The 22,507-nt window shown below is 55.1% G+C and overlaps 2 protein-coding genes across 5 annotated transcripts; one reads left to right on the top strand and one right to left on the bottom strand.

Annotated features, from left to right (window-relative positions):
* Positions 1-73: 73 nt before the first annotated feature.
* On the top strand, positions 74-22,087 carry GMEB1 (glucocorticoid modulatory element binding protein 1). Of its 4 annotated transcripts, none has more exons than XM_083879441.1 (10): positions 74-284; positions 12,340-12,500; positions 13,397-13,479; positions 14,405-14,529; positions 15,337-15,440; positions 15,846-16,000; positions 17,131-17,259; positions 17,947-18,084; positions 19,026-19,148; positions 20,224-22,087. In XM_083879441.1, the coding sequence occupies exons 2-10, from the start codon at positions 12,373-12,375 to the stop codon at positions 20,928-20,930; spliced, it is 1,692 nt and encodes a 563-aa protein (XP_083735567.1). In that variant the 5' UTR covers positions 74-284; positions 12,340-12,372; the 3' UTR covers positions 20,931-22,087. The 4 variants fall into 4 exon arrangements, with proteins under 4 accessions (XP_083735567.1, XP_083735568.1, XP_083735566.1 ...); XM_083879442.1 differs by lacking the exon at positions 74-284 and adding an exon at positions 10,884-10,939 and having other exon boundaries at positions 19,035-19,148; XM_083879440.1 differs by lacking the exon at positions 74-284 and adding an exon at positions 10,884-10,939.
* Positions 298-10,384, bottom strand: LOC310919865 (discoidin, CUB and LCCL domain-containing protein 1-like; the record flags this gene model as incomplete). The annotated part of the gene is made up of 15 exons (XM_083879436.1): positions 298-1,142; positions 1,587-1,703; positions 1,867-1,904; positions 2,097-2,187; positions 2,380-2,460; positions 2,576-2,744; positions 2,829-2,950; positions 3,658-3,852; positions 3,972-4,009; positions 4,157-4,290; positions 4,445-4,517; positions 4,704-4,755; positions 5,203-5,340; positions 7,464-7,685; positions 10,279-10,384. The coding sequence occupies 15 exons, from the start codon at positions 10,382-10,384 to the stop codon at positions 754-756; spliced, it is 1,965 nt and encodes a 654-aa protein (XP_083735562.1). The 3' UTR covers positions 298-753.
* Positions 22,088-22,507: the final 420 nt, after the last annotated feature.

The following is a 22,507-nucleotide window of genomic DNA, read 5'->3' as shown; positions in this document are numbered from 1 at the left end:
CCTGCGCGCGCGTGCGTGCCATGGCGCTCCCGCCAAAGGCGTTCCTCCTCCCGCGCCTCCTCAGGGAAGAGGTGTACCCAGCATGCCCCGCGCGATTTGCATACCCCTGGTCGGCTAAAAAGCGGGGGAAAAGGTACTTTTTTGAGGGAAAACCAAAGAGAAACGGCGTTAAGAAATGACCAAACGGATGAGGGAAGATAAAAGGATAAGACATCATATCTTGTGTCCGCGGCATCCCTCTCCCTGACCTAGCCGGTACACCGGTGCTTTCCGACTGTGGGTGGGTGAGTACTGCAACTTTAAAAAGGGCTTCTGCCGTGTGTGGCACGGGGGGGCTACGCGCCACCCCTGCGGAATCGACATCAAGAGATTTCGGAAGCACAATTTTTGTGAGAGAGGGTTGCCGGTAACCGCCTGTTCCGGCGCCCCAGCATTTGTGAATGGCAGACAGAGACTGAGCATCGGGGGGGATGTATAATACTGCAAGGGCGGTTTTAGCGCTTCAGTGTTTTTTGTCGTGTCTGGGCAAGGGTTCCGATGTGGGTGGGGACAGAGGTGCAGACACTGGAGACCACGAACGGCGACCATCCGGGGCCAACAGGCGGTGCAGGGCACTGAGCTCCACATCTGTGTTTCTATATATAATACATATATTTACATAGGATTACTTTAGGAAAGCCCCCTGCTAGCACAGGGAAGTTCCTCCTTTACACACCTTCCTCCACCCAGTATCGTACTGCTGTGCTCCCCTCCTCACAAAGCTTCATGGTACACATGTGCAAGGGGACAGTGCCCAGCCTGCCCGCAGGACCCCTCAGAATACGGGCTGCCAGTCTGCTTCGCCCCAGCGGGCAGCTCCCCAGGCCGCAGGGCAGGGGTCTGGTACTGCACCGGGGAGCACCCAGCAGCCCCTGTGATGCCGCAGGTGCTGCGGCACATCCCAGCAGGCTCCAGCTCACTGAACGGCATGGCGTACTCAGGCTCTGGCGGCAGGGGCTCTGCGTACTCATGGTGCTTTCCTGGGACGTCATAGTGGCTCAGAACCAGTGGCAGAGTGTAGCCCTCTTCCAGGAGTGGCTTGAAGGTGGAGGGACCTGTCTGGCTGCTAGGGCTCACCTGCACCAGGTCTGGCTCAGCGTACTCTGAAACAGGGAGACTGCCATGTCAGGGGGGTCATGGTGCTGTGGCAGAGGTGGGTGGAGTGGGTTGAAGAACTGAGGATGTTTGGACTTTCAGGGATAAGAGAACTGCAAAACCCACCCAGGGCAGGGCACCCACCCATGGAGACCCCACATTCCTCTGCCACATCACAGAGAGGGCCTCCTGCTGTCCCCAGCCACCTTCCAGTGCCAACAGCTGTAATTGAAGTGGACTACTAGTACTACTAAATAATGTGTGGTGTTACAATAATTATAATAATTAATCATAATAATTAAATGGGCATGTCTAATTTATCAGGGCCTCCCTGTTACACAGGACCATGATGCAGGAGGGGTCAGACAAGAACAGGGAGGGATGTGCAATCGGGAAGATTTGGCTCCTGTTCTGGGCTGAGAGACCAGTTCATACCCTGATGTCCCTGTTACCTGGTGAATGGGTCTGGCTGAAGTCCCCTGGCGTGGGGGCCATGGGGAAGGAGCCCAGGCTGGGGGCTGGCAGCCTCTGGAGGGAGCAGACCTGGGTCAACTCCAGTTTGGGGTACCCTGGGGAGGGAGAGGAAACCCTCAGTTGTCACAGGCTGTCACCTGGACATGCAGGTACTCCTGGAGGGTGGGACAAGTCCAAACTTGGAAGCAGCACCAGTTAAACCAGCTGCACCCCACATTACACAGACCCCAGATTTTGGGGAGTTGTGGACCCTTTTACCTTTTGTGATTCCACAGTCCAGTTCCACTGCTGACTTCCTGCCAAGAAGAAAGGCAAGATGGGGCAAGAGGTCCCAGCTGCCCTGTGCCCACCACCACGCATCTCCTCACACCCACTGCATGAGGGGCTGCACCCCCTGGGACCTGGTGAGCAGCTGGATAAAGCTGCCACAATTTGGGGAGATGATGCTGAGTCCCCCAGGGCAAAGCAGGGGAAAAGACAGGACCAACCTCTTCTTATGACAGAGGAAAGCCAGGAGCAGGAGACAGGAGCAGAAGAGCACAAAGCCACCAATGAGCAGCATCACCAGTAGCATGGAACCTGGGGAGGGAGGGCAGTGTCAGCCCCCTGGGCCCTCATCTCACCCCTTTGCACCCATGAGAGCCAGGAGCCCACCTGGGGCCACTGGAGGAGGAAAATCAACGTGTTCCCACAGGGGGATGAAGCCCCAGTGGCACCTGGAACACCAAAAGACAATGCTGCACCCCAAGGAGAGCCCCCTTTGGCACCCACCTGCCTTCTCCGGGTCCAGGGCAATGCCAGGGATGGGGGTGTGGCTGGTGGGTTCCAGGACCTCCCTGGGGACACTGGGCACTACAGGACAGAGCAGGGACTGTGACTGTGGGACCACCACTGCGTGCACAGGGAGGTGAAGGCCCCAGGACGACACTTTGGACATGGGGGTTTGTGGTCCCGTGGAGGGTCTCACCATAGGGACGGGGTGCGCGGACCCGTGCCAGCTGGCAGCCCACCACAGCCACCTTCATGGCCACGTGCTGGTGCCAGCTCTGTGGTGTGACACGGATGTAACGGGCGACCATGGGGGGGATAAAGGCGTTGGAGACCTCCCCCTGGCTGTCAGCATTTCCTTCAAACACCTACCGGAGAGGGTGAAGAGACACCAATAGCCAAATATTCATGGGCAGGGGGTCTCATCCCTATGATGTTCTCCCCATGCCCACCTTGTCCTCCTGACCACTGCTGCCTCTGTAGGGTCTCCAATTCTTCCCATCACGGCTAGAGGAGACATGGTAGGATGTCACGTAGTAGTTGTGCTGCTCGGAGGAGCCCTTTGTGATGATGCCTGTGAATGCAGGAAGGGGGTCCCTGCTGTCAGTCAAGCGTTGCAGGGCTGGGGAAGGGCCGCCCTTTACCATACTGCCCTCTGCTCCCAGCTGGAATAACCCTCATCTCTGGGATACTCAAGACCCAGCTGGGAAAGGACTAGGAGGGCAGAACATGTCACCTGGCAGAGGGGAATCCTTCTGACCCTGGGAGGGGTTTTGGGTGGCAGATTCCAGTGTGGGATGCTCCGGTCTGCCCCCAGGAACTGATAACCTCCAGCCCTGGCTGCCAGCCCTGCATTCCTCCCTCCTCCAGCCTCTGGCTGGACAATGTCCCCATTTTCCTCGCTGCGGTCACCAGCTGCTGGCACACAAAGCCCCTGCTTTTGGCAGGCTTGGGCTGCACAAAAGAAGCTCACTGGCACCAGATGCAAGAGCATAATATTAACTTGTTCATCCCAGAAATGGCTACAGATGAGGGGTGCAAAGGGACAAAAGGAGGACAGGAGCAGCGGGGGGTGGGGGGGGAGCTGGTGCACTCTGCATCCCAGTTTGCACCAGTAAAACCATGGCACAATGAACTCCAGTACATCCTGGGACTTATGGGGGTGCAACTGCCCTGGGCAGTTTTATGGGGATCACCGTAGCTGGCACAGTGGGAGGACAGTGGTCAGGGTGGCATGGGGACACAGGCAGCTCTTGTCCCCCTCTGATGGCCAACTCTCACCTGTGACATTCCTTCGGGTGCCAAGGTCCAGCTCCAGCCAGGCAGCCTCGGTGCCAGGTTCGGCCGCCCAGGAGTGGCCAGTGGTGCTGAGTGCTGCCCGTTCGGCCACCCAGGCTCGGTCCTGGCCCAGCGCATTCACCTCGTGCCACCAGGATGAGGCATTGAAGGCAACCACCTCCAGCACATTATCACAGGCTGGGGACAGGAGACAGCACACTGGTAACCCCGAAACTCCAATGGGACACATGGGGATGGCACCAGGTCTGACAACTACAATCATACCTTAATTTCAGGGGAAATGGGAAAAAAAATACCTTTGTGGAATACGAGTCGCTTCTCAGAGAGAGATCCCCTGTGTGGAAGAAAGCATCAGGGAAGCATCAGATGGGGTGAACAAACCTTGGGGTCTCTGAAACTGAGGGGTGGCAGTTTCCAAGTGTCACCATGGGTGGGTGCCACAGCTCCATGTGGAGTGCAGCCCCAGCCACTCCTCACTCACCTTTTGGAGCGGAGCCCGTTGGCAATGGCTGACTCATAGAGTGTGATCCCCTTCTCCCGGGACAGGGTGACCTGCCCGCCCAGCTCATCCGCAATCACCCCAGCATGCACAGCTGCCTTGCATAGCACCGATGTCTGCAGGGAGGAGAGAGTAAGGGCTGACCTTCACAGCAGGCCCAAGCACCCCAAGGCCACACTCATCACCTCTGAGTTGCTGGGGGTGACAAGCAATGGCCACATATGCTGTGGGGACCATCCCTGGCGGGTGCACCATGGTCCCCACACTTACGTCCCGGTAACCCTGGCTCGGGTTGCCCCAGATGTCCCCATGGATGTCCTTGCAGCCCGCAGGGCAGTACACACTGAAACACATGGTAAGGGGTGGGTCAGGGCTCCCTGCCATCCCAACCCCCTCTGCATACCTGCTCTGCTTCCCATCCCGCTGGAGTTGTACCTCAGGAGAGGGATGGGGATGATACCAGCACTGATAGGGACCCCTGCAGCAAGGGACAACAAAATGGGACCATTCCCCACCCCCGACCACTCACCTGACGTGCTCCTGAGTGTAATGGGTGCCTCGAACCAGGCAGGAGACCAAGTCTGCAAGGCAGGGACACCCCAGGGTGAGGAACCCCCACCTGCCTCACAGCATACACTCACTTCTGCCCCAGGGCACCCCATTCCCCTTCCTGACTGAATCTTGCTCCTCATTTGGGTTCTGCCCTTCATGCTCCCATGTCTAGAGGGGCAGGGAGGGATGGCCCCTTGGTCCCACCAGTTATTGGGCCCATGGCACAATCTATGGTGCCTGAGGCTCTGCCTGATATTGGGCTGCTACCTGACTTGGGGGGTTCAGGGATCCCAGCTGGCTGTATGGTCTGCAGGTCTCCCATGTTTGCCCCTCACCAGGGAGAACATGGATGTTCAGGAAGCTCAGGGCAATGGGAGCTCATCCTGGGGTCAGCAAGGAGCTCCCTTCCTGCCCCTGCATGGGCCAGGACACTTCCCAGGGGTGTCTCTGCATCCCAGGGGATGCTGCCCCCATACCTGGGTGCTGCGAAGTGGCATAAGACAGGAGGAGGCCTCGTCCCGAGCGGTGGCTGCTGCTGTTGAACAGGACAGTCACAGTGCTGGAGTTTGTCACCAGGAGTGGGGCAGAAGGGACGGAGTTCCTGCAGTAGGGCCCTGCCAGCAGGGATGGCACCATGGAGAGGATCTGGCATCCTTGGGGACATGCTTGGGCACCTGGACCCAGGACCTCACCTTCCCCAGCTTGGCCCTTGCCAGGGCCAAGGGGGGCTCAGGCATTTGGGCTGTGCTCAGTGTGGTCCCAGAGTTGTTCCACATCCAGGTGGCCCATCCCCAAGGTAGTCCCAGCACCAGGGTGCTGAAGGGTGGTCCCGTGCGGCGTGGCTGCATACCGGGCTGGTCCCATCCTGAGGATGGTCCCACACCAGGGCAACTTCATGACAGGGTGGTCCCATGCCCAGGCTGGTCCCAGCCACAGGGTGCCCCCATTGCCCTTATCAGGCATCTGACACCACATTCTCCGCTACAGAGACTGGTACATGTAACATCACCCCATGGTACCCCAAAATGGGAGCTGTCCCCTTGTCTCCTCCCCATGTCCCCTTTCACAAGTGCTGCTGAAGCTGCCTCTTAAACTGCCCCCTCCTCCCATTTAATCCACATTAAATTGCAATTCCATCCTCCTGATTAAAACTTCAGCTCAGCAGGCAGGCGGATTCCTTAGGGACATCTCTGGTCCCAGCTGGGGACAGAAGGTGGCCCCAGGCCCTGGACTGCCATCACCCCATCCCCTACATTGCCCCTGTATCATGCCCATCACCAAGGCCTCTGGACACCCAGAGATGTTTTGAGCAAATGCCATCGTTGTCCTGGGGACAGGGAACTGTGTCCTTGTGTTCCTCTGGAGATGCTGGTGACACCTCCCCCTTTGCCTCAGTTTCCCTACCCTGACCCACATCCTCATCCTGGCTGGGTCATATTGAACTGGGAGGTTGATCCCAGGGGATGTGGGACACATGTGCAGGCAGAGATGCCACACATATGACAGAACTGAGGTCTGCACAATCTGCAGATGAGATGCAGATGATCCACATGCAGATTCTCCTTCCACCAGTTGCCAGCGCTGCCCTGGGTCAGTGGTGCCACGGCTGTATGGATCTCAGTGATAGTCTGGGAGCTGGGAATCCCTCGGCTGCCACTCCCATGGGGACCCTGCCACGTCCCAACAGAATCAGGCCAGGGGCCAGACACTGGCTGAGTCAGCGAGAAGGAGCCCACAGCCTCCGCCTGCTCCAGCCACTTCCTGAAAAACATCTGGAGCTTGTGAAGGGTCAGTGTCAGCCGCAGGAGAGGGAGTGGAACCAAAGCTCCGTGTCATGCTAGCATGGCCCTGGTGGCACCCAAAGGGGCTGTGGGTGCCTGGCCACCTCCCCCAGCCCCCCAAGAGCATCATCTGGGGGTCCCCCTCTTTCCCACATTGCTGTGTCTCTGCCTGGGGCCAGGATGTCTCTTAGCTTTGGGGATAATTATGTCCCTGAGGCCATAGCAGACGGGATGGGGACCAGGGACCTTGTGTGAAAGGGACCAGGGTGAAAGCCCTGAAGAACAGGCAAAACTCCAAGTCTCGTAAATCCAAGCTGGCTCCTTTCCATCTCATCGCATCTCCTGCCCAGACCCTGGCCCTCACCAGGGCTGCTCCTCCATCCCACCCCATCACTTGATCCTTTCCCCCATTGCCAAGATATTTTCCTCAGCACACGTCATGTTCTCCTTGCTGTCAAATCCCTCCAAGACCATTAAATCTGTCTGGGAAAATCCTGGAAGCATTAGGGCAGTGGCTGGGATGACAAATTAATTATTCAGGCTGCATCTGGTCCCATTTCCCCCCACCATGCTTGGCAAGAATCATCTCCTTGGGCACCTGCCTCCCCAGATACCCCCCTTCACAAATACTACTCTCCTTTGTTATCCTCCTCCTTAGATATCATCCTTTCTATTTGGGTACCCACTCCTCAGGTATCCCCATCCTTGGATATTTCTCTTCTTTGTATAACCCACTCATCAGATACCGGGTACCCTTCATCCTCCAATATTCCCCTCCTTGGATACACCCTCCTCGAATATCCCCTTCCTTGGATACTGCTCTACTTGGTTACCCCCCTCCTTAAATATTCTCCCTCCCCATGATGAAACCAGCTAAACCCCCAGATTTTCCTGATATTCTCCCTATCCACAACATTGTATCACCCCTGCCTCAGTTCTCCCAGGATCCCCCTTACCGTAGGCAGTGCCAGTCTGGGGGTCAGCAAGCAGCAAGGAGCTGTGGGCACAGTGCTCCGAGGGCTCCAGATCCACATCCCCAAATGCCAGGAGCAGGGAGGTGCCCAGGGGGGCTTGGAGCCGCCAGCAGCACATGGTGTGGTTGGGATACGTGCCCGGGTAGTTCTTGGAGCTCAGGGTGCCACTGTGGGGTGTCAGCAATGTGTGGCCACAGCCATTTCCTGCAGAGACATCAGGAAGAGGACTCAGAGAGGCAGTTCCCTGCCTCAGTTTGCCCGCTTGGTGAGACCCTCAGAACAACCCCTGGGCACCTGCAGCCTCTTCAAAAGTTTTCCTCAACCAAAGCATCATTTTCTGGTGGCTTTTCTGGATGCTCCTGGCACTGGGAACTGTCCACAGGGGGATCCAGGGATGAAGCTGCTATTATTTCCCCCACAGCCACGCAGCACACCCCTCAACCTCCAGCTAGTCTACATCCCCCAGTCCAGGAGAACTGCAATTTGGGGGGATATAAAAGGATTCAGGGAGAGAATATGCCCACTCCATGGGGCTGTACAGCACTGGGCAGCCCCCGGGACCTCCTGACAGCAGCCTTGACCTTGAGGATAACCTTGGGCAGCTGCATCTCCATTACCTCCTTCCCAGGATGATGCCAAATGCATCACAAAAGGGGCTTTTCTCTGGGCTCTCTGCCTCTGGCCATGAGGGAATATCCTAGAAATAAGCTCAAAGCATTGAGACCTGGCTGGAATTTCTGGGCAGGATTGGGGTACAGGGAAAGGGGGGAAGCACCACTCAGCCCCACTGTGTGGGCCGGGCATTTGTAGAGGTCCAGTGCTCAACATCTCCTCCCCACATCCTCCAAAAGCTGTTGCTCCTGCCAAGCATCATCCTGGCACAGCCAGAAAGAAAAGGGACGGTGGGTATAGATTTGCCCAGCCTTGGCTCCCCTCGCTGTCGCTGGGAGACAACACAAAGCGCCAGCAAGGGAAAAATCCTGCAGGGATAAAAAAGGGGGGGATGGACGTGAAAGATGCCAGTCCCCCCACAGAACCCCCTCCTCCCTAGCCTGTGGGAGGGGCTGGCATCCAAACTGGGGCGAGGTTTATCCTGTGGGACTGGGAGAAATCACCAACTTTACCCCTTTCTGGGCAGCGTCTGCTGACACAGGAGAGTGGGAAAGGATCAGGGCCTCCAAGAGTGGGGGCTGGGAGGGAAGTGGGAACCCCAGGACTGCCAGGGCAATAGCTCCCAGAAGGGTGCTCTGCTGGGGGAGAGAAATTTGAGGTATTTGGGGGGAGTTTCTATCACAGAAAGTCAAAGCCATTGGGATCTGCATGGAAAACCCCGCATGGCTAGAACAGCTGGACATGTGAGACCAAGTGGAGGGTCTTGGATGGATCCCCCCAGCTCCATATCCATACTGGTGGTGCAGAGGAGCCGTGGCAACCCATTCTGGGAAAAAAACAATCCAAGGAAAGGAAATCTTTGTTAAAAACATCCTGAGTGTGACCAACGCGTGCCGGGAGGGAATGCCAGAGATAAACTGAGAGCTGCAGGCATTCCTGGGAATTTGGCTCCAAAGATCCTACTGAGGGGCCAGAAATAGCCAAGACAGAGCCACGGGGACTTGCCCCCAGCTACGGAAACTTTACTCCCCTCCCAAAAAATGTGAAAACTGGATTTCCGGTGAGTGAGGGTGAACTCACGGCCGAGCCCTGCTGGGGTCACTCCTGCCAGGGATTTGTTTGTTTTCTCACAGGATGCAAGAAAGACACAACAGGGCAATGCTCCGATAAAAGCCCAGCACACTCCTGCCTCTGTCACGCTGCCGGCCACAGGAAAGCCCCCCGCGTACACCAGTGGGTTTGGAATGCGGTGGAAACCCGTTGCATGATGAGCCCCAAATCATACTCGGGGAACGTAGCGGGATTCTGCCTCCAGTGATCCCAGCCTGTCCCTGTGCCTCAGTTTCCCCTCGAAGAGAATAATGCCTTGGATCACCCGTCGTTGTTTCCTCTCTCTTGGATGAATTGGAGCCGAGTGACACCGGGAAACACGAACGCTGGGATCACGTTTGGGTGAACATTCCCTCGGGGTCGTCCTGGAACCCGCGGCTACAAATCCCCCCGGGCGCTGCCGGGTCCCGCGGCATTCCTGGGATGGAGCCCACTGCCCGGCTCTCCCTGCTCGGCATGTGAACTCCAGCGATCCTCTTAACCCGTGGATTGGGGGTTCCCTGGAAAGCCCTGCAGGCGGGATGGAGCCGGACGCGGGGCTCTCGGAACACCCGGGGCAGTCGCCACCGGAGGCAGCTATAGAGAGAGCTGGGGCGGGGGGGCTGCGGGGAAAATGGGTGGGTGCAGGACCGGCGTGATGCGAGGGTGGTGGGAGCAGGGACAGAGCTCGTCCCGTCCGGTACCAGAACAGAGGGACATTGGGGACCCCGTCCCGGACCAGCACCAGGACAGGGGGACGGCGGGAACCCCGTCCATTCCGGTACCGGGACAGAGGGATGGCAGAGATCCCGTTCCGGAAAGGAACCGGGGCAGGCGCACCACGACGACCTTGTCCCGGTCTGGTCCGGTCTGGACACAGCGGGAAACCGTTCCCGGGAGCCCATCCTGGATCGATCCCGGTCCTAACACAGCGAAGAGCCCGTCCTCGACCGTCCCGCTTCCCAGTCCCCATCCCGCACCAAGTCCGCTCCCATCCCGGCGAGCGAAGCGGAAGCTCCGGGGGTGCCGGTGGGAGTGGGGCTCCCCGTGCCGGTGTGGGATGTCCCGCCGTAGGTGCTCCGCAATCAGCACTCACCGTCCTGTGCGCTGGCCGAGCGCAGCCCCAGAGGGACGAGCAGGAGGCAGCGGCGGACCAGCGCCAGCGCCAGCGCCCCCGGGGCCGCCCCGCCGCCCGCCCGCATCCTCCTCCCGCCGCCGCCGCCGCCCCGGCCCCGCCGCGGCTCCACCGCGCTGCCGCCCCGGGCCCGCCCCCCTCCGTCCTGCCGCGCCCATTAGCCGCGGCTGCTCGACCCCGCGCCGCCATTGGTCTGCCTCGTTGTCAGTCGAGTGGCCCGCGCGGCGGGGGCAGTGGGGGATTCGGAGGGCCAGCCGTGGGAGGTCCCGGTGGTCTCTCCGGGGCTGACTTGGTGCAGGGCGGGAGATACTCGGTAGCGAGTTCCACGACTCGCTGATGGGGCCGGGGGGAGTGAACCTCGCCGTGACACCCCCGCCGGCAACTCGCGTCCTGGGCTGGCGGGCGGCGGTGCAAAGACGATACTGCCGGCGGCCACCAGGGAGCAGCACAGCGCCGCACGCTTCACCGTTCGGCCCCTTTAAAGCAGGCGGTGGCCGGAAGTGCTGGCGGCCGAGGCCGCGGCGGGCACTGCGCATGCGTTGCAGCTGCCCGGCCCGCCTCCCCCCCCCCCATCCCCCCGTTACCCCGTCCCACAGCCCCCGGTCTCGGCCGCTCGCCGACGGTAAGACCCAGTCGGCGCCGCGCTACAGGGGCCGGGAGGGGTCATGGGCCGCGAAGGGGCGGGGCGAGGCGGGAGGAGGCCTGGCCCCGCCGAGAGGGGAGGGAGGGGTCGCCGCCGTACGTGCCGCCGCCGCTGCCGCGAGGGCGGGCGTCGCGCGCGCGCCGCTCGGGGGGTGGGGGGGAGGGGGGCAGCGGGGGGGCAGCCACCGTCGTGGGGAGGGGGGGCGAGGCCACGCCCCTTCCCCGGGCAGGCCACGCCCCTTCGCTGCCGCGCGCGCCGCGGGGCGGCCCCGCGGGTCCTGTCACGTGACCTCCCGACCCCAGCGTGGGGGCGGCGGCGACCCCCGGACCCCCCCCCGGACCCCCCCCCGAGACACCGCGGGACCGGGGGGTTCCCCTGTGTGGCCCCCGCCCCTTCACTTGAGGCCTGGGCGCGATCGCCGCCGCGATTTGGCCGTGTCCTATTGACCACCCGCGCCAGATATCCTGGGGAAGCCCCGCCGTCTCGAGGGGTCGCGGGTGGGCCTGTCTGTCCCCCGGAGCGGGATGAGGTGTGGGGACCTACGGGAGTCCCACACCTGGAGCCGAGGGGCGCATGGCTCTTGTGCAGGCGGCTCCCCAGATTTGTCCTGGTGTATCCCAGCCGGGGGATACCGAGCCCCCCGTCACCCACCAGGAAATCCTGACCTGAAATCTCTGAGATTTAGATGGGATATTAAGAAGAAAATCTTCCCTGTGAGGGTGGGGAGACCCTGGCATCAGTTGCCCAGAGAAGCTGTGGCTGCCCCTGGATCCCTGCAAGTGTCCAAGGCCAGGCTCGGTGGGGCTTGGAGCAACTTAGTCGAGTGGAAGGTGTCCCTGCCCACGGCACGGGGTGGACAAGATGAGCTTTCAGGTTCCTTCCCACCCGAACCATTGACGATTCTCAGATTGGCTTTCCCAGCAGCTTGTAGACATCAGGCTTGCAGGGATGATCTCCAGCCCCACAGTGTAACAAAACCACCTCTGTGCCTCATGCACAACCATAGGCACATCCCCTGGGAATGCAGCTTCTCCGGGACCCCCTGTCAGGTCCTCCTGAGGTAGCACCACACCTTGACACCAGCTTCTGCTGGGAAGAATCATCCACATGCATGTTCCTGGTAGTGAGGGATCAGAACATGCCAGGGGTGGACCAGAGCATCCCAGTGGTGGCTGGAAGCACTGCTGGTCAGGGCCAGTGGGAGAAAGTTCTGTGTTAGAAATAAATTCTTGCCAAAACCTACCCAATGTGGGTTTGTTCCTTGGTGCCAGGTTGGGGGGTTCAGAGCTGGAGAGAGCTGCTGGCTTGGGAAGTTATGAGTGGGATGACACTGCGGGGATCTGCCTCTGGGATCTGTTCCCAGCTTTCGTGATCCACAGGGAGGAGAAAACCTCACTGGGTTCATGTGAGAGATGGCGAATGCCGAGGTGAGCGTCCCTGTGGGTGATGTGGTGGTTGTACCAAGTGACGGGAATGAAGGGGAGAACCCGGAGGATACCAAAACCCAAGTGATCTTGCAGCTCCAGCCAGTGCAGCAAGGGTGAGTATGATGGTACTCTTGTGACTGGGAGGTGTGAGGTGGGATGGGGATAAACCATCACTGTGTTTTCCAGGTCTGCATCCGTTTTGTGCCATGCAGAGGAGAGAGAAAATACAACAGATTAAATCTTTTATGTGTGTGGCTGTCATGGGGCCTCCAAGGGCTCAAATTGTCCTGTGAGGCTGTGTTGGTGCAATGCTCCTGGATCGTGGAAGCACTGCTGTCCCAATCTTTCTCTTCCTTCTCTGGTCCCAGGGTTGGCTTTTGCCACACTGCAGCTGCTGGATGTGGTGGTCTGTGTGTTGAGATCTTCATGTGCCTCTGTGCCAGCTCTCCGCTAAAATAATCCTCTTCTAAATAAAGTGGGCCTGGGATGCAGAGGGAATTTTGGAGCTCCCCGGCAGCTGTTGCAGAGAGCAGCTTCATCTTCACTCTGGATCAATCAGGATAGAAAAAAAACTGGCTCTAGTTTGATAATATTTGCATGGCAAGGTGGCCGTGGGCCTGACAGTGACTCCCCTTCATGGTCATCTGTGCTGCAGTGTCACATAGGGCTGGAAGGAAAATCCTGGGACACTGGGCTCTGCTTCCTGGTGTTGAGGGTGACAGAAAGCAGAGGAAAAGGCCCAGGGAAGCCTGCAGAGCTGTCTCAGTGGTGCTGGCAGAGTGGAGGGTGGGATGACAGCACTGGGAATGCTCTGTGTGTCAGCCCTTGGGGTTACTAGTGTTTTGTTTTATCAGTGTTTGCCAAAATATTCCTGGTGATTGAAACTGTCACACAAAATTTATGTCCCCTGAGGACTGGCAAAGAAGAAATTTACTTAATTTTTTAACCCTGTGCTGTGACTCCTAATATCCCATGGTGTATTGTTTATGGATGGCCACTTTCATAACAGGATTTACCAAGAGGGCTCTGAGGCCAGTGCTGCTGTGGTGGCCGTGGAAACTCACACCATCCACAAGCTGGAAGAAGGGATTGGTAAGTTCCCACTTGGCGTGGATGAATCCCCTCCTGTGCAGGGCTGGTATCCCCAGTTCGCTGGGTTTCCTTCTGGCTCTGCCCCTGCAGATGCTGATTCCCAAGCATGGATGTGGGTACAGGGGCTGGGCATACTCTGGAATAAGAGTCTGCTGTTACTGCTTGGTCTCAAAGTTGTGGAAGTGAGATCCTGGCTTTCCTGCAATGAATGGTAAGGGCTCCCATGGGGTCCAGGGGAGCCGGGATGTCACTCACCTTAGTCCTGGTGTGCAGACACTGGCAGCAGGAATGATAGTGATGAGGACATGGTGGCTGAAGCATCAGGCACTGGTTGTGAAGTCTTTGCTGAACCAACTGTCTGATGGTTTGGATTGGGAGCAGAAAGCTCCAAGTGCTTTCTGCCATGCTGAGCAATGTGTGGGAAAAGGCTCCTGTCACCAGGTGCTGTCACTAGATCTTGACTAGAATTCTTCCTGTGTAGAGTTCTTCCTTTTGATGGGATTAACAGAAACTCTGCACATGAAGAGAATATATTATCAGTAAACACCTGATATCGTTGCTTGAGATACCAGAGCTGCAAGAATCAGAGAGATATCTGTGCTTCAAATTTTAAACCATTTTGTTGTCACTAAGATTGTTCTCCTTGGCACATCCTCCCTTATAGATGTGTTGGATTTCTGAGTTCATGTTCCTTATAGATGAGCTTCATTTGGAGTGTTGTTATACCAAAAATCAGATGCCAGTTGCTGTTAATCTGAACTAACTCTGAGAAGATGAAGAGAGGACTGATCCTAAACTGGGATCTGCCCTTTTTTTTTTTGGTTTCCCAAGTGCAGGTCTCACAACCTATGTGCTCCCAGCTCCCACCTTGTGGGATTGGAGCCTCTTGGGTGGAAAGTTTGATTTTGAACCATTCCTCCCTCAGACCCCAGCACCCTTGAAACGAGTGAGGAAATTGAGATTGCCTATCCCATCACCTGTGGGGAGAGCAAAGCCATCCTTCTCTGGAAAAAGTTTGTCTGTCCAGGAATTAATGTCAAGTGTGTGAAGGTAAGGGAGAAACTCCCAGTGGATTTATTCTCTGCTCTTTCGGTGTGCTGGTTGGTATTCACAGGCCAAGTTTCTGTGTTTCATCCTAACTGAGTCCTTGGATTGTTGATGCTAAAGTTGATTTTGATGGGGAGAAGCATGGAAAGAAGGGATTAAGGAGAAAAGGGTATCACCCACTTCATATTTCAATTGTATTGGCCCTTGAGGAAGGACTGAAGGCAGGCAGGAGATGTGTGTTTAGATTTGGCAGAGCTTTGCCCCCCTCCCTTTTCCTCGGTGTCCTGGTACTCCACTCCTGTCACTTCCTTGGTGAGCAGGTTGCATTGAGAAGGGAAATCTTGGTGTTATCTTTTCCCACCTGAGAGCATGGCAGTGTGACAGCCAAGCCCCTTGTGCTCCTGCCCCTCAGCAGGAACTACTCAGGTTACTGGAGCAGGGCAGAACAGATGCCCAAGGGAATACCCGTGTCAGCTGGATGCTGCTGGGCCATTGGATGTAACAGAAACCTCCTGTAATGATCTCCAAATTGACCATACATATTCATAGGAGATGATTTGGTTCATATAAAGCCTTCAGCGCTGTTCTTGGTTAGGGGTGTGAATACCTGTGGTTGGCAGGTCATCCCTACAGACATGCTTCCTGGAGCTGTGAGCATTGCTGTGCCCAGGGGATTAAAGCTGGGAGTGATCTGAGAAGCAGTTCCTCTCTCTGGGTGGAAGTGGGGGCTCAGATGAGCTGTGTTGGATGTCCCAGTCCTCCCAAGTGATATTACCCTATTTGCTGAGCTTTTGCTTGTCTCATTGCCAGTTCAATGACCAACTGATTAGCCCAAAACACTTTGTTCACCTTGCTGGGAAGTCTACCCTGAAGGATTGGAAGAGAGCCATTCGCCTTGGAGGAATCATGCTAAGGTATTTGACCCTGTCCAGCTGCAGGGCTCCACCCCTGCAGCTGCAGGTCCCCCAGCAGGCATTTTGTCTGCTTTGTAGTCCCCAGAAGGCCTCTTGGAGGCCCACAGTACCCAGCCAGCAGCCTGCAGAGAACCTGACCCCATGATGTGAGGGTCAGGATTCCTCACCCTGGACAGAAGTGGCATCACCTCGGGTGGAACAGGACTGAAACCCTGTGTGTGAAGCTGGGAGTCTCTTCTGTTTTCCATTTGAAAACCTTGCAGGAGGTTTTTTGGGTGCAGAGTGGCCCTGGGATCTCCCTTTCTCTTTCCTTCCCATGGCCGTAGCATTCCCAGGTGGAATACTCCCTTTGTCTCTAGGCTGAGATTTGAGCTGAACCTGATTTTATCCCCACTCCCTGCACAGGAAGATGATGGATTCGGGGCAGATTGATTTCTACCAACACGACAAAGTTTGCACCAACACCTGTCGAAGCACCAAGTTTGATCTCCTGATCAGCAGTGCCAGAGCACCGGTGCCAGGGCAGCAGAGCATAGTGCAGACTCCGACCTCAGCTGATGGTAGGAAACCAGTTACCAATGCCATGGGAACACTTCCCTCTGATGCTCCTCTCCCTCCTACACATGCTTTACACCTTCTCCCCGGGCACATCAGGGCAGTCCCACCAGGAGATTGTTCTGGTTTCTGGGAAGGAAAATGCTTCTCGTGTCTGTTTGGAGAAGTCTTGGCAGCATCTGTCAGGGAGCTCTGCTCTGCAGGATTGGGTAGGCTGGAAAACAGCTGGCATCAAGCAGCTGCTTTCCAGAGAGGCAGCCTTCATAGCCAGCAGGAGGATTAAGAGCTTTGCAGGGGTCTTTGTTCTGAGATCATCACATAAGCAAACACCTGTGAGAGCTCGCACGGCATTTTCCAATGTATTTCCCATTTGGGAATCTGTTATAAAGGCATGAGTTGGTCCCAGGAGTGAATTTAGAAATGCTATCCTCCTTCATAACATCCATGAACAGGGTGGGGTGGCTGGACAAGATTTGATTGTTATTCCAACTGCAAGTTCTCAATGATCCTGTGCTCCAGAGCAGAAATTGATATCTTTGCTGAGGTTAAGGGAGAAAACTATTCCAAATTGTACCACATTGTTAAGCTGTGTGGATTACATTTCTTTGAGCCCCTTGGTGGGTGACATGCCAGAGTTGTCCATAGGCTAAGGAGAATCTCTTGGAAAGCACCATAGCACCATAGCCAGTTTGTGGTTGCACATTGGTTTAGTCCCAAATTTGATTAATAAACTTAGAATTGCATCAGATCCATTTCCCTTCTATAAACCAGCTGGGACCTCAGCTCCATTTCATGAAGGATTAGGGGTGCAGAGCTTCCTGTGGATGGTGCAAGGGGAGAAGGGTGGCTGGGCTGAGCCTTATTTGTTCTCTTCTTTATTCTGACCCCTTTCTGCTCCCTTGAGCTGGGACTCCAATGTGCAAGGTACATAGTTTTCCCTCCAGAGGCTCCAGAGCTTTTCACAATCACAGTTCCAATGAGAAGCAGCAATATTTGCTTTTTACTGGTTTGGTTGAAAGAAGCCAAGCACAAACCTGACCCAAAGAGTGAAAGAGAGCCTGGGGAGGGCTGAGGGGTTGCGAAGCAAAGCAGGGATTCAGGCTGTCAGAAGGAGCTGATGGGAGCTTCCTGGCAGGGAGCATCACCCAGATCGCGCTGTCAGAGGAGAGTATGGAGGAGGGGATCGAGTGGAACTCAGCTCTGACAGCTGCTGTCACCATGGCCACTGAGGAAGGCATGAAAAAGGACACGGATGAGATCTCAGGTAAGCTCAGGGTGCTTGTCGTGTGTTTTCTTCCCCTCTCCTCCCCTGTTACATTTTGGAAACCTAAATCTTGCAAATAAGTAAAGCGCGGGCAATGAAAAAGCTGTCCCCCAGCCTCTTGGATCTGCAGCATTATCCAGGCATCCAGGCTTTCTGTCACTGGAGCTCCTCACCACGGTAGAACTTTAGTCCTGGCCTCCTGGCTGATGGATGTTACTGGTTACAGTGAGGGGCTTTTCTGTTTTATTCCAAGGATGTGAAACACATCTGCCAGCCTGGAGCCAGGCTGGAACCAACCAAGAGGAGAGTCATGTTTGTTCCCTGTTGACTCTACGTTCTGTGTCTCTCTGCCTTACTTTCCATTGTTGTATCAGTATAGAAGCTTAGCTAGAATTTCCTCAAATGATGATTTTAAGCTCTGCACCTTGCAAAAATAGGAAATGTTGCCTTGGTAGTCATGGACTTGCTTAAAAACTTGTTCCTGATTTGCTGCCTGAGTCAGTTTTGCTTGGTTTGGGGTTGTTTTTTTTTTTTTTTTCACGTCCTGTCCACACCCAATAGCCAAACTACCTTGCAACGGTAGTCACCTTAAAAAGATACACTTGCCTGAGAGGTTTAAGGTGGTCCTGTGCAAAAAACGCCAAATGCTTGTACATGTTGACTTCTTTTCCTCCTCTTTTGCGCCAGAGGACACACTGATGTTCTGGAAAGGAATAGCTGATGTGGGGCTGATGGAAGAGGTGGTGTGCAACATCCAGAAGGAGATAGAAGAAGTCCTAAGAGGTGTGCAGCAGCGGTTGGGTCAGTCTCCCTTCCAGATGACAGGTAGGTTGTGAGGAAGAAGCCTCAAAAGGGCAATTCCAGGCAAAAACCCCCAGTGCTAAGGGTCCATTCCACCATGTGAAGCTGGTGAGTCAGGATGGGGAGTGAGTTCCCACTCATTGGCTGAGTTGTGGGAGCATGGCCTATGTTCTCACCCTGCCCAGCTGTGAAGTGCCTTTGCTTCAGAGCACAAGCACACACCATTCCATCCTGTTCCCTGAGCAAAGTGACCCTGGCAGCTTGCTGGGACCATCAGATGACTGTCCACAGCTCCCAGCCTTCATGGATGCTTTCCTAGAGTCACTTGGCCTGGAGTTACTCAAACACTTCTCTGTGACACTGCAGGCTTAAACAGGTCCTGCCCCCTCACTTCTCGTTTCACTGGTGCCAGAAAACCTGTTTTGAGGGCTCCCTAATCTGGTTCAGCACATTCCCCTGTGAACACCTCTTGTTCGTCCTCTTCCTGAGAGAACATCCTTGTAGCCACTTCATTCTACCCAGGAAATTTTTTTTCTAATTTTCCAATTTCACTTTGGGCTGGCGCATCTTTGTGTCTGGTACTGTCAGTTTTTGGGAACCGTGAGTGATTGAAGTCAGTGGATTATAATAGACATTTTGCACAGCTTTCAGTGGAGCTTGGCATGTTAATGGCACTGTCAGCAGCATGGGGTGATAATTTGTAGGTGGAGAGCTCCTTTGTATCTCTGTGATTGCAAATTACACTTTCATTTGCAGCAATTAGAAGCTGCTTGAGTGACATGGCTCTGTCCAATTTGCTGTATTGTGTGAATGGGATTATTTAATCCTGGGATGTCAGGAGGATGAGGGAGTTGGGTTTCCTTTTTTCAGCTGACCCTTGTGAAAGAACAGTAGAGAATTTTTGGTGTAACAGGAGCATCTTTTGAGGGCCCAAGTCTTAACATCCCTGTGCCCTTTCTTTGGAGATGCTGCAGTCCTGAACAACGTTGCCCATACATTTGGCTTAATGGACACAGTTAAGAAGGTACTGGACAACAGGAAAAACCAGACAGAGCAAGGAGAAGAGCAGTTTCTTTACACACTGGCAGGTAAAGTGCCTAATAAGGGTTCACATCCTGCTGCTATTCTTGGGAATGGACATGACTTTCCTTCCACACAACCCCAATAAATTCGGGCCAGTGTTCAGTACAGGCTGTCCCAAAACAATTGCATCCCAATCCCTTTCTGTCCTAGGGCTTGAGGGGAATTTCCTCTCTCCCCTGCCTCACAGAGAGCAGTTGCTTGGGACATTGGACAGCCCAAAGTCTGTGCCCTTTGCTGCAGAAGGGGTGCTGTGGGCATGAGTCCAATTCCCTAAGGATTAGGGATAGGACCTGCCAGTGCAGTGCTGTGCCACGGTCACCTGAGCTATGGACAGTGTTGTGCTATACCCAAGCTACTAAGCCTCTCTCTGAGTATGGGGTGCTGAGCTTCTGCTTATCTTGGCTGTCAGGGCTATCTGCTTGTCTTGTGGTGCTCTTGGGTATCTCCTGAGCTGAAGCCACTGATTGACTTGGGATCCCCAGAGCTGCTCACTGGATGTGAGCAGCTCCCTCCTCACCATGTCCTGTAGGATCTGCTGTTATCTGAGATGTCCTAGTCCCCTACTGCCCTGGATAAATGAGGTCACTGTGCTACTTCTGGCTCCCAGTGTTCTCACTGACAAGGGTTGAGGGGGATGTTTCATTGACTCAGGCATCCTGCTGGCTGTCCCCAGTGCAGGTGTTTGGCTCCTGAGGAGGTGACTCAGCCAAGCTCAGGGAGCAATTCCAGCTGCTGAGGGGGGGAAGGGGGGGGGCACTATCTACTCTTCCAGGTGGGTTTCGCTTGTGGGGAGCAGAAATGTCCATCTTCTTGTCAGTAGGAGTAGCCACAAGTATGGAATGTTACCTGTATCTTACCCAGGCACTGGCAGCCAGAACATTAACCAGCTGTTATGTGAGTGGCAGGAAAACCTACCCTTTTCCTTCAGTGCCATTTGATCTAGAGGGAGAAGCCAAGATCAGGCTCAGTGGGCAGTTGTGTGACCTCCTGTCACAAACCTGGTAGTGATGGCTGGTTCTGGAGCCCCAGGAGCTCCTACTTAGCCTGGCATGACGTGTTGCTCAACCATTCCCTTTGCAGACCTGGAGCGGCAGCTGGAAGAACAGAAGAAACTTGCCAGGGACCAGAAGACCAAGTCCCAAACCATTCAGAATGTGGTGCTGATGCCCATGAGCGCTCCAAAGCCCCCCAAGAGACCCCGTCTGCAGCGCCCAGCCTCCGCCACCATCCTCAGCCCCTCCACCCCCATCCAGCAGCCTCAGTTCACTGTCATCTCCCCCATCGCCATCGCGCCTGTTGGACAGCAGTTCTCTGTGGGCAACATCCCAGTGGCAACCCTCAGCCAAGGCTCCAGCCCGGTGACTGTTCATACCTTGCCATCTGGCTCCCAGCTCTTCCGATACGCCACTGTAGTTTCATCCTCCAAGACCAGCTCCTCGGACACCGTCACCCTGCACCCATCCTCCAGCCTGGCACTGCTGAGCTCAGCAGCCATGCAGGACAGCGGGGCCTTGGCCAACGTGGCGGCCATGGTCAACCCCGTGGAACTGGTGGCCATGGAGTCTGGCATCACTTCCACCATCCAAGCTGTGGAAGGCACCTCAGACGATGGGCAGACCATCATAGAGATCGACCCGGCACCCGATCCTGAGGCAGACACAGATGAATCAGAGGGCAAAGCTGTGATCCTGGAGACAGAGCTGAGGACTGAAGAGAAAGTGGTGGGAGATGTGGAAGACCATCAGCACCAGGTCCATAATGTGGAGATTGTGGTCTTGGAAGACTAGTGGGGAAGGCAAGCATCAGTTAGGGGAAGAGTTGGGAATTTTTTTTATTTCAGGCTTTTTTGTTAAGCATCTTTTCCAGCCAACCCATTTATTGCCATGGATATTTTCATTGTACTGTATATTTTATATATATATATATATATATATATGTAAAATTTTGGTTTTTAAAACAAAGCTGGAGAAATGTGAGACATGGATAAGGCTCCATGTCCGTGGAGCACTGAACAATACCACCTGTGGCAGGGTCAAGGAGAGACTGGATCTCTGCTGGACAGCCCAACCAGGAGGAACTAGCCATGCCTCGGTGCTTCTGCTTCAGGGCTGCCCTGGCCCGGAGACTTTATTTGAGAGACAATAACCCTTGAGTGTGGATGTGGTTGTGAGAAGGGGTGATGGATTTGGGGTGGAACAGGTACCTCATTTGTATTTTTTATTTTCCTGAGGGAAGGGAATTCTGTCGGCTTCTTCACTGTCACCTCAAATGGAATTTTTTAAATTTTTCTTGCTTTGGGGAGGCCAACAGTACAATTAATTTACTGTCCATGTTCTCTTCCTCCACACATGTTGTTTTTATAGCTCTATTTTTTTGTATTTGTTTGCTCTCTCCCTTGTCCAGATTTCCCAGCTGCAAAGCCCTGAGACCATCTCTCAGGGTCTCTGGATCCCAATCTCTCCTCTTCCCATGGCACTTTTCCCCCATCCCTTTCCCTGCCTGGCAAGGCTCGGTGCTGCAAATGCCGCTTGAAGACTCCGAGATCACTTCAGCCTTATGTATAAGGCAAAAAATATCAATCCAAGCTCAAACCCAGATCCTCCCCCTTGGCTGCTCAGCACCACAGGGACCTTTCAGGGTGTACAAAGCATGTTGTGCTGTTGCTTTCCAGGAGAGCCGGATTTCGGATTGGGTTTCTGTTTACACTGTGTGCTGAGGCTGCTCCGTGCTTGTCACTACTTGTTTGGTGATTTTATTTTTGTATTATTTTTTCTTCTTTCTTCCTATAATCTCTTGGCAGGGTTAGAACTGGCACATTGCTGAAATACTGTGCACCCTGCTGTTTTCTCTCTTACCCTCTTTTTTTTCAATGGCTGGAGATCCATTTGGGCTTTGCCATACTGGAAAAATGGAAGGGGGAAAGCACCGGGTGGCTTTAGAGCTACAGAGGTTTGGGAGGGCTGGGAGGGTGGGAGCTGCTTGGCTGGAAATATTAAGCAAAACAATAGCAAAGGAAACACACCTGGGGAGGGTGGGGGGAGGGCAGGAAGATGTGTTTGGCTATTTTTTTGCATTAAAAGGAAAAATGGAATTAAGCTCCAATAGATTTTTTCATTGGAGAGGTGAAAGGCAGTACCTCCATTGCCTTGGGGACAGCAGGGGATGGGCAGGGATTCCTGAACCTAAATTTGTGAGGGGTGGTCGCTGCTGCTCTGATCTTGGCCTCTGAGAAGTGTGTCCTGGCTTGGGGTGGAGGTGGGAACAGCTGTGGGAGTTAGATACCATGCTCAGCCTGGAGAAGAGGAGGCTCCAGGGAGAGCCTCAGATGCCTTTCCAATGCCTAAAGGGGGGGTCCAAGAGAGCT

Source organism: Zosterops lateralis, assembly GCF_965231275.1.
Source record: "Zosterops lateralis genome assembly, chromosome: 28".
NCBI classification, from domain to species: Eukaryota; Metazoa; Chordata; class Aves; order Passeriformes; family Zosteropidae; genus Zosterops; species Zosterops lateralis.
The sequence above is the reverse complement of the archived record's forward strand: the minus strand, read 5'-3'. Positions and strand labels throughout refer to the sequence as shown.

Excerpts from the sequence above, each read along its gene's own strand:
- GMEB1 (XM_083879441.1), top strand. The coding sequence starts at position 12,373 with ATGGCGAATGCCGAGGTGAGCGTCCCTGTGGGTGATGTGGTGGTTGTA. Across the intron at positions 14,530-15,336 it reads TTAATGTCAAGTGTGTGAAG|TTCAATGACCAACTGATTAG; the intron begins GTAAGGGAGAAA and ends TCTCATTGCCAG. Across the intron at positions 18,085-19,025 it reads GTCTCCCTTCCAGATGACAG|ATGCTGCAGTCCTGAACAAC; the intron begins GTAGGTTGTGAG and ends CTTTCTTTGGAG.